Raw genomic sequence first — 11987 nt, 5'->3', positions numbered from 1 at the left:
AAGAATGGTAATCCAATTGTTAATTAGATGTTTATTTTGTTGTGATAGTTCGGTATTCTTCGCGAGCCAGCAGTCGGAGGTTTTCAGTGTGGTTTGACATTGTGAGGTGAGTCTTCCTCACTGTACTTCGGGTCGAAGGCACAAAGGCCGGCACATTGGTTTGTTAACCTGATATTGTTGATATGTCGAGTATGGAATAGATATGCATGCTAGTTTTGATATGCTAGTTTGGTAGATCGGTAGGACTACCTGTGATATTGTCTGTTTATCTATATATGATATTATATGTTATATGTCGACATATTGTGTGGGTTGGGTTGAGGTTGTACTGCTCCGTGTTGTAGCCAACAAACCATGGAGCATACCAGATATGAGCTGAGGGTCGGGGAGGGCATGCCAGACTCATACTGAGGGCTCATGAGCATTCTAGATACGAGCTGAGGGCCGGGAAGGGCATGCCAGAGTCGTATTGAGGGCTTAGTGGTATTCAGTCCGCGGACTGATCAGTCCGGAGAGCAAGCCAGACATAAGTTATGGGCAATGGGGCAAGCCAGACTTATGTTGTGCGCTCAGGGGTAATCCAGTCTATTAGTTGTGGACCCATTGCATGTTGTTATTATATTTGTGCTATTAGTTATGTATCAGTATTTTAGGGGAACTCACTAAGCTTAGGATTAAAGTTTTGGATTATGTTTCAGGTACTTTAGAGGATCGCGGGAAGGCGAAGGCGTGATCGTGCACCTCCTCATGTTTTGTTTCACGATTTTGGGATTTCTCTGATGTTGAACTTATTTTGAAAACAATTTGTAAACAAAGATGGTTTTTGGGTTTATCTAAAAGTTTAAAATTTTTAAGAACTTTATGAATGTTACATTTAGTTAATATATTAGTCATCTGATGGTCAATATATTACATTTAGTTAATATATTAGTCATATGATGTAAATTCTATTTTTTGTTGTTACCTAATTATTAAAATATATGTTTTTGGGCTAATGTATGGGTAATAGAATGTTACATTGAGTGAGTTGTAAAAAGATACGTGTACCTAAATAATTAGGTGGGTTAGATTGGATTAGTAGATATTTTGAGTTAGGGAGCAATTTGATACATGTTTATTTTATGTTTAATATATATGGTATCATCTTGATATTACTTTAGCGTTGGATATTAATAAAAATAGACGGAATAAAAAGTATTTGATAAAAGTTAATATTTTTGCTTGGAAAGTTTGATTAACATGTTAGATGCAATGATTTTAAATCTTTAATCATTGGTTGGAGTATACGAACCCAAAATTTAGAAAGATTTGACTTTTAGTAAAATATTGGCCAAAAGGGGAAAATGGTCAATTATGAGAATTATGTAAGATTATGAGGTTGTGATTTCATGAAAATGGTCAAGATGAGTTTAAGTCACTTAGATGAGATTAGATGAGTAAGTTTAAGATAAGAAATGCATGAGAAGATGCATTTTAGGTCAAAAGGGTAAAATGGGTATTTTATGTTTTTTTGGGCCAAGTTTATAACATAACAGATTAACACTTGTATTAAGTCAATAAGAAATGAATTAACTAAGTTGTAGATTTTTTTCCCACCTTCGCATGGATATAAAGAATATAGAAAACGGGTTAAAAACGAAGAAGATATGAAGGTTTCAAAATTGAAGAAAAATATCCCAATGCTGGAATGGAATCAGCCTTGAAGGCTGCTATCACACATCCATCGCAACGTAGTGAGGAATTCACCATGGTGCGGTGAAGGAGGATAGTGATTCAGACGTAGTTCTTCTTCGTAAAAGGAGGACAAACTACTTTGCACCACAGTGTGGTGTATGGGCACCACGACGCGGTGGAGAAAGTATGTTGTTGGTGGAGAAAGATCCCCACAATGCGACAAGTAGATCGCCACGATGCGGTGGCGTAAGTGGATGCCACTGACCACGGGTAAACTGGTCACTATGGCGCGGTAAAGAGCCCACCGCGACGCGGTGTCGCATAGATTAAACCCCCTGATCAATCTTCATTCTTGTCAAAACACTCCTCATTTCTTAGAAGGTGGGTCAAGTGGAGGATGAAGGTGGGTCAAGTGGCGATCTAGAATGTTTATGGCTTGGGTTAGGCATCAAAAATCTTATGAGGTAATCATCTCCTTCATCCTTAAGCTCTTAGGGCTCTGATGGTGATTTATGGAATTAAATTAGATATGAATGATTACTCTTAGGAAGCATGTTATTGATGTCATTAAGAGTGTTTAGGAGCTTTGAACAAGCTCTATATGCTATTTCCAAGGTGAAATATATAAATGAGAAGTTTAGGGTTGAAACCCTAACTAGTGGTAATGTCGAATTGATACATTAGAGATTGAAGTGTAATGAATTAGGTAGTATGGGATGTTCAGTTCATTGTTTGGATTGAATTTAGAAGTAGAAAATGAAATGTTAGAATTATGATAAATTAAGTGATCATTTTGACATTAAGAATTAGATAAGCTCTTAACAGGCTAAGACAAGTTTTAAGGAACTTGAAATGTTGTATGAATAGGCCTTGAGCAAGAGGATGAGCCAAGATGCATCAATTGGAGATTTAAAGCCAAGTGGTATTTAGTCCTCACTAACTAACTGATGGGTTTATTTATGCACTAGTTTTAAATTTATAAACCCTAATTTATCACTTCTAAACTAATACACACTAGGCAGTGAACTTAATCATATAGTAGTATAGTTGTGGTTAGAAAGGGTGTCGAACACTAGGGAAACAAGAATGGTTTAGATCAAATAATTCAAATGTTAATTAAACTAATAACAATAAAGTAAAAAGGTAAGGGGGGGGGGGGGTTAAACCAAATTAAACTTGCTTTAACACTCAATTAAACAAACGAAGTAAAGAACTATATTAAAACAATAGATAAGAAATATTTCCACTAGAATTCGAATCCCCCAAGTTCTTATGTTTTATTTATTAGAAGTGCAATGGACTAATGAGTTGATTACCGAATTGTAATTTGACTAATTATCTTGGACGGATTACTAATTATCTTGGTCGGATTTCCTAGTACTAATAATTAATGAACAAATAACACAAAGGTCATGTAATTAGTGAGCACAATTGATTAAATAAATTCGAACTATGAACGATATAATCTAGTGATTTCTTGTCAATGGTCATGACAATCAATCGAAGCATAACATGGTTATCTAATACTCTCTAACACATTCAAATTTAACATTTAATGTTTCCTAACCCAAGGATTTGATCAATCTCTCGTCCTAATAGTTTAATGGTCATAAACTAATTTAGATTCAAGTTAATGTAATTAGATTGGTCTTCTTAATTACACATAACTCATCAATAGAAGTAGGCGGACAGCTATAAAAATGCAAAAAAAAAAGTAATCTGTGTGGGACATTTCCACGACGCGTCGAGTAAAGGACCACAACACGGTCTCGGTAAATTTTGGAACTTTTGTCGCGATAAAATCTCCGTCGTGGCGCGCAGTGGGAATTGGCGCATCGCGCTCTTCATATGTCGGGAAACAAGTTGAAATGGAATCGTTAACCGAGTCGCAGGGTAGCTAGGCTCGTGGCGCGGTTTCATGAAAGGTTGAATTCTTCACCGATGAATGAATTGACCAATCTAGAAGCAACTAATTTCTCAATTAGTCTCTCGTATCAGGTTTTTCCCATGTGACAGTGATAGCTCTGTAGACTCCTCGATATCGAACATGCACTCCACACTTATTTTTGTGTCAAGATTCTTGCTTTCTTCTCGTAGTAATCCACCTTGCTCTTGTATTTTTGCTCATCATCAATTTCTTAGATGATAATTTGCTTGTAATAAAAATAAGAAACATCAAAAGCACTTTTATTCAAAAATAAAACTAAATATAAAAACTAAAAACGAAACGAAAATACAAACTAATTTAAAAAGTCGGGTTGGCTCCAGATAAACACTTCTTTTTGTGCGAGTCTTGAGCTGGACTCCTAACTTAATAAACTTCTAATAATGTTGTTACCAATCCATCCGTCACTTTTAATACGATTTTTAGAACGATTTGTAAAATTTGACTCTTTGTTTCTAAATTCGGCTAATCGAGCGTGAATCTATAAAATCCAAAAATCTTGACAAGGGTCGGAACTGGTTGGACACTAATCAAAAATAGATCGCATGTCATAACTCTCTCCAAAGACAAAATTTTCACCCCATATTCTGAAACACAATCTGGAAAAATAGGGGACCGCAACGTGGTAATGATCAAACCGTGTTGTGGATCTTCATATGAATCTTCTACAAGCAATCTTTCCAGATCTTCCAAATCTTTTTTTGGATTGAATAGATCATCAAGTACCTGCAACTCACGCTAAAGAATAGCATCAAGCGTATCCATTTAAAAATAATAATAAAACTAAAAATTAAAAACTAAACTAAATTTAATCAACAAATAAATAATCCGAACTAAACACAACCGTTCCCGAGGAACGACACAAAAAACTTGATGTGTTTATTTATGCACTTGTTTTAAATTTATAAATCCTAATTTATCACTTCTAAACTAGTACACACAACAGGCAGTGAAAATAATCATATAGTAGTATAGTTGTGTAAGAAAGGGTGTTGAACACTAGGGGAACAAAAATGATTTAGATCAAATAATGTAAATGTTAATTAAACTAATAACAGTAAAGTAAAAAAGGGGTGGTTTTATTTAAACTAAATTAAACTTGCTTTAAAACTCAATTTAACAAACGAAGTAAAGAACAAAATTAAAACAATAGATCAAAAATACTTTCACTAGAATTTGAATCCCCTAAGTTTCTATGTTTGATTTATTAGAAGTGCAATGGACTAATGAGTTTATTACTGAATTGTAATATGACTAGTTATCTTGGTCGGATTTCCTAGTACTACTAATTAATGAACAACTAACACAAAGATCATGTAACTAGTGAACACGTAATTAATTAAATAAATTCGAACTATGAACTGTATAATCTAGTGATTTCGTGCAATGGTCATAACAATCAATTGAAACATAACATGGTTATCTAATACTCTCTATTACAGTCAAAATTAACAATTAATATTGCCTAATTTCTAGTCCTAACAGTTTAATGGTCATAAACTAATCAAGATTCAAGTTAATGTAATTAGATTAGTCTTCTTAACTACATATAACTGAACAATAGGCAATAAAAATCATAACTTTAACATGAAAGGTAAAACGATCAATCGAACACAAGTATTAGCCAAACTCACACAATCCTACTAACGAAATTAAAGCAAATTAACGATGATTCATCTACATCTAGTGAAAGTAAAGGTTTTTACATCATAATTAGTAAAGTAACGCATAAAACATCGCCAAAAGAATGTGAGACACAGTCATCAAGCGAACCCGAAATGAAATCATGATGCAAATAACGCTTGAATATTCAAATCCTTACTCCAATCGACTCTTTAGCTTCGAAATCAACCCTAATGGGGTTTATGGAAGTCAAAAACGAAGTAAAAGTCGCAGCCTAAGGCTGTCAATGGTTGCACCTCGATTAGGGTTGGAAAAATATGGTATTTATAGCAAATAGAGGGACCGCGACACGGAAGTCTCTAAATCGCGGTGTGGTAAAAATCTGTATCCAATACAAACACGATTTTTGATTTTTGATTTTTTTTTCTTTTCGCTGAAGGGGCTCGGCATGCCTTTTAAATGGGTGTGGCGTGACTTTTACTAATTTTTCGCGTTTTTGTCGTTTTTCTTCTTTTTCAACTTCATTCTCTTCCTTTTGCATCCTAACTTCGAATTTAACTGTAATTAAACATTTTAAAGCATATTAAGTATCATATATCTTAAAATATAATATTTCAGATTAATTTATTAAGATAATGGCCTAAAATATATAGTTAAATAAGGTCATATCACTAACAATGTGAGTTATTGCTCTCACTTTCTCTTTAGATTATAATAATATGTCTTTATTTATGCATGTTTATATGTATGTGTGTATGTTTATGAGATATATGTTTAAAGTCATATACCAGACCATGCACGTATATATAAAGAATGTATGAGGTATACATTTAAAAACATATATCGGAGCATGTGTTTATACCTAGAGTAAGTATGGCCAGAGATGACAAAGGTATTTGTTAAATACCTAAGAGATGACATGTGATTATATGCAGCATAATCATATAGAAGAGTATGTAAGCATATGTAGATGCTAATGGTATTATGAGTAATACATATAAGATGTAGATGAGAAAATAATAGGATTATATGCCTTATAATCCTATGTATGTATGTCTAAACATTATGCTATTGTGTAGAATACATATATGTTAATAGACATAGATAAAGATTAAGTACTTAATGAGTTAAGTACTAGTTATTTAGTAGAAGATCTGATGAGATAAAGAGACAGTATGTCCATGGGATAATGTATTATGTAATGAGACACATAATATAAAGACAAATAAGTGTAGAAAGATGATTCTTTCGGGAATCAGATAAGAGCTTTTTGCAAAATTGTTTCGTCATTTGCACCACTTTGCCATTGTCATTTGACACTCGAAACACGCCATTAAACTTTGTCGCCACTATGTTGACATTTCTCCGCTTCGAGTAAATATGGTCATTTTTCCGATAGACTTTAAGATTCATCTTCATGAGAAAACGCCGTGTAATTTTCCGGAAAAAAGTTGGACAATCTTGGTTGTTTCCGACCACCGAATCTTCAAAAAACATCCACCCACGCACGAGCTAACGCCTTTTCTTCGGTCATTGTCCATTGCTTTGGAGCCGCCTTTCCACTTTTCTTGGGTTATGTTTGAATCTCTTCCGACTCCGATTTCGTTTCAGGGACGACTTTGGGTTCTCCTTGATATTGGAATTGGTTATGGAAATTCATTGGGGAGTCGGGAAGATCATCAAATGGGTTGAAGTCATTTTCCATTTGAGATTGGAGTTAGGATGAGAAGTTCATTTGAGGTTGGTTTTGAAATTAAAGTTGTTTTTAAAATTGAGGTTGGTTTTGAAATTGATGTTGATTTTGATATTGAGGTTGGTTTTGTGCTTGAAATGGGTAGTAACACTACCAAAGTGTAAATTTGGAGGTGAATAAATAGGTCGGTCGTTTTGGTTTTGAACGAAATTTAGTAAAAATGTGAGATTGGGTTTGTGTTTTGGGTGTTTCTTTTGGTATATTTTTGAACTTTTGGGTTGGAAGGAAAAACCATTTTTTTCACAAAAATTATGTTGTCTGAATGAAAAAAAAAAAATAAAGAATGTGAAGTGAGATGAAATATGGTATGTAATGGTATTTATATAGAGTAAAAAGATGATATTTTTGAAAAAAAAAAATGAAAAAAACGATCATTTTGACCAAGGTAACGTTCAAAAAAATTTTAAAACATCCAACCACTTTACTCACTCTCGTTGTCATTTTCCCACCGAGTTGCCGAGCCGAGCTCGGCATGCTGAGTCATCGGCCCGGTGTTCGCCGAGGTAACCGAGTGACTCACCGAGACCACTCCGTCCGGTCTTAGGACAATTTCATTAAACAATAACAATATTTCAACTTTATTCCGATTGTGAAACATTAAAAACCAAGAATTTGATCAATGGAACAAATCAAACTTTCTCTTATATTTCATCTATCTAGATTCTAGTGTCTTATTCAAAATTCTCAAACCTTAAAATGGAAGGAACAGTCAAACATCAAGTCCCTCATCGACATTGAACAACCAAGTGGTGATATTAGTATTAAAGAATGGATATCACTTGATAATGTATGATTAAACGAAGTTATAATATGTTTGCATTAGTTGTAAAAAAATTACACTAAACTTTATATACTTAAAATACCCCATAAAAGAACAATAATAGAACTTGATTGTTATTATTTTATAGCAAAATAACAATTTTAGCTTTTATTAAAAACAAACTTTATATTCAAAAATAAAAAAATATGATACATGAAATGGGTACATGTTTTAATGCATAAAGTACAACTATACATGTTGAAAAAACGGGTATCCTAGATTGGAGGAGTATGTTCAGGGTGGTGTTGTTCCATAAATACCCCTTGCTCTCTATCCGGCGCAAGTTCCAACAATATCAATGACGAAAAACACTCTCAAGTGAAGCCCAACGACACAAAAACACTCTCCATCTTCTCCTCTGATCGACGCTGGATACAACAGTGTAGAAGAACATGGGAAGATCGACCACATCTTGCTTCAAGATCATATCTTGTGGTGGGGGTAGCAATGAATCTGTTGATAGAGATGATATTGATGCTTCTTCCGAGGTATTTAAATGTGCTTGTTTGGTTGTCCACTTGTCTGTATTTTTAAATCAATTTTTGTTTTGAAAAGGGCGTTTATGTGTAGTATAGTTTATGTAATTGGTCAATCCACAACTTAATTTTGGTTTTAGACATGGAATTCAGTGTTTTTCACTGATCCGTTGTGCGTGTTTGACTTATACGAGATGCGTGCGTATGTGTGTTCAAACTTCAAATTGTTTTTTTGTGTTAGTGTTTGAGATCTTGATTTGTTTTAGGTAGTTGATTAGGTTGAAAGTAACTTGAAATTGAATTGTTGCTTCCTTTTTTGATTTGCTCGTGTATACGATGGAAGTTTGATGTTCTACTTTTGGAATTTTTGCTTCCGAATGCTGCAGTAATCGAATCTAAAAAGATGTTTGACTTTGATTGAATCTATAAACCTCGTGTGTATCGATGTTTTTTGAGGGTTACCACTCGCGATTCGTGTTTAATGTTTGATTAGGTCAAGTTGATTTTGATCTATTATTTAAATATTGAAGCTGATACATTCAATGATCATATCTGATGGAAATCTGCTGTTCCAAACATGGAGATTGATCGGATCTTTACAAATTCAGAGCTTGTATTTCCTTCTGCTTTCGAAAAAAAAATTTAATTATTTGCGTAGTCTATTCCTAGGGTTTGAGATCATCGATCTTAAAAGTGCTAAATTTGGTTGTTTACACTTGATAAGTTAGTTGATCTATCTGATTGAATATGGATTAACCTTATTATGATCATTGTTTCCCCTTTATTTTTTTCCATTCAGCAATCATGACATGAAATTATGAATCTTGATTATGGTCCACATGTTTCCTTCACTTTGTCCTCATTACATCAACATTTTAAGCATCAAATCACCATTCAAACATTTCAACATCTTTTTCTTTCTCAAGTAATTTAACAATTTACTTAAACACCCTCCAGAACAAAGATAAACGAGGATGGAGTTTCAGAAAAAGATCAGCCAGACATCGAGTCCTGAGCAACACTGTCATCACTGAAACACCATTAGAGAACAAACCAAGCTCAGAACCTGTTCCACTCACTTCTGAACCACAACTCAATTCCTCCATATCAGAAAAAACTTGTGACAGCATATGGACAGAAGAGTCACCTCAATTATCAAATCCAATTACAAAAGATGCTGTTACAATGTCAACAATGGCAACTGATACTTGTGAAGATGACATTAAATCTGAACCTGTTGTTGATGAATCAGCCATCCTTATCATACAGTCTGCTGTTAGAAGATTCTTGGTATGTAGTAATATGTATACATTTCAATTTTAACATCTGATATCTATCTGTTTAGTGTTTTAGAATTGAGGGTATTTTTGTAATTTTGGCAGGCTCAAAGAGAACTTGTGAGGTATAAAAATGTTGTGAAGTTACAAGCTGCTGTGAGAGGGCATTTAGTCAGGAATCATGCTGTGGGAACTTTAAGATGTGTTCAAGCCATTGTCAAGATGCAAGCTCTTGTTCGTGCTCGACGTGCTGACGTGGCATCTGAAATAAATTCGGATCCGAAATATATTTCCATTGAGAAGCTACTAAGTAACAGTCTTGCTCGACAGGTAAACAGAATTACCATTTTACCCTTTTATCATTTTGTTATAATAATTGGAAAAAGTAAAGTTTTTTTCTTTTGTTTGTTTAAAAAGCTACTGGAATCTGCACCAAAGAAGAAACAAATCAACATCAAATGTGTCCCTTCAAAATCTGATTCCGCTTGGAATTGGTTGGAGAGATGGATGTCTGTGTCTTCACCAGAAACAGTGGAATCACGCACTCCGGAACAGAATCAAGATCAAGATCAAGAAAAGGTTATTAACAACACCGAGAATCAAGTGGAAACGGTGATTCCTGATTGTGAATCAACGGAATTGGAATCCAATGTTGGAGAAGAAACAGTGGTTTCTGATGAAAAAGTCAACTTGGTCAAGGTCAATACTGAAGAAAAGTCAAATGAAGAAGAAATCCCTCAACCTGAATCCATGGATTTGATTGTTGAAGAATCTGTATCAGAAATCGAACCCAAACGTGTAACAAAAAGACTTGCAAGTGATGAAGCAGATTCAGAAGGAAGAAAATCAGTTTTTGGATCAAGAAAACCAATCAATCCATCTTTCATTGCTGCTCAGTCAAGGTTTGAAGAGTTGACTTCCAAGAACAACATCCCATCAAAACCATCTGATTCATCTAAACAAGAAAATGACGATTTTACCCCTGAACACATCATCCCATCAAAACCCATCAATGCTTCTTCTAATCAAGACAATGATGTTGGTACCCCTGAAGACGACCCCATCAACAATTCTTCTAACCACGAAAATGACGATTTTACCCCTGAAGACATCATTCCTTCAAAACCCATCAACAATGTAATTTCCTCTGTTACCCCTGAAGAATCTTTAGTTTCAGAATGTGGGACAGAACTTTCCATCACATCTACACTCGATTCACCCGATCCATCCGAAGTTGAAACCAAGAAACTTCCGGAAGATTCCAAAGTTTCAAATCAAGAAATCGATGATACAAATGATGATAATATTGAAGAACACAACAATTTTGTTGACAAGATTGAGAAACTTCCGGAAGATTCTAAAGTCCCAGAAGACGCACCATCTGAAGCCGACATTGAAATTAATCTGGAACCCAATTCCAATTCCAATTCCGTCCATCAGATTCCGGAGTCATTATCTCCAAGAAGCCACATAACAGCTCCGGAATCACAAGGGACACCAAACAGTCAACTCTCAACCAACACCAAGAAAAGTAGTACTAAAAACGTATCAAGTCAAAAACGAAAGTCTTGGTCAACTAGCAAGAAGTCAACCGTTGACTCGGGTTCAAAATTGGAGACTTTACCGAAGGAAACGAAACCCGGGAAACGGAGGAATTCGTTTGGGTCACCTAAACCTGACAATTCCGATCATGAAGGGAATGGGCTATTACCGAGTTACATGCAAGCAACGGAATCAGCAAGAGCAAAAGCAATTGCAAATGGGTCCCCAAGGTCAAGCCCTGATGTTCAAGATAAAGAGATTTATTTAAAAAAGAGACACTCATTACCTGGTAATGGAAGACAAGCGTCACCTCGGATTCAGAGATCTGTTTCTCAGGCATTGGAATCCGCAAAGGGGAATGGGAATCAAGGTAATTTTTTATAATTTTTTTTTTTTGAAAAGTATAAAATGTTGTTGTTGTGCTTATTTATGGATGTGTTGTTGCAGAGAAGAAATGGCAGAGATAAAGTAAAGTAGTGATGGTGTGTGTGGTTTATGTGGTTATTTGTTATTAATTTTTATTTGTGTTTTTTTTTTAAAAACAGTGGTTGTGCCATTTTGTTAAAAAAAAATTTATATTTGGTTTAAACGTGATATATATATATAATATTTCGAGCTAGAGTGCCTTGGTGTCGTGTAGTTTGTTTGAGGATATAAGCTAATAAAACTATTGAAATTAAGTTTAGGCAAGAATGATTTCATTTCATGTGTTTGATCTTTGATTTTCATCTTGTGAAGCTACTACTCCCAATTTACATTAACTAATAACTACTGATATGATCATTCGAATTTTACAAAATATAATTATAGTGTAACTATTAAAATAAATAATAAAGAATTATAAAGACATTAGATTATTAAAAGATATTCATTTTAT

General features: G+C 34.4%; 1 protein-coding gene across 1 annotated transcript; it reads left to right on the top strand.

Moving 5' to 3' along the window:
• Positions 1-8076: 8076 nt before the first annotated feature.
• On the top strand, positions 8077-11729 carry LOC145129513 (protein IQ-DOMAIN 32-like). The gene is made up of 5 exons (XM_079064260.1): positions 8077-8303; positions 9249-9581; positions 9674-9898; positions 9986-11480; positions 11558-11729. Exons 1-5 carry the CDS (start codon positions 8208-8210, stop codon positions 11575-11577), a joined length of 2169 nt encoding a protein of 722 aa, XP_078920386.1. The 5' UTR covers positions 8077-8207; the 3' UTR covers positions 11578-11729.
• The last annotated feature ends 258 nt before the right edge of the window (positions 11730-11987 follow it).

This window comes from Lactuca virosa, chromosome 8 (genome assembly GCF_052849685.1).
Source record: "Lactuca virosa cultivar CGN04683 chromosome 8, Lactuca_virosa_CGN04683_v6, whole genome shotgun sequence".
Lineage (NCBI taxonomy): Eukaryota > Viridiplantae > Streptophyta > Magnoliopsida > Asterales > Asteraceae > Lactuca > Lactuca virosa.
Note: the sequence above shows the minus strand (reverse complement) of the source record. Positions and strands in the feature narration are given on the sequence as shown.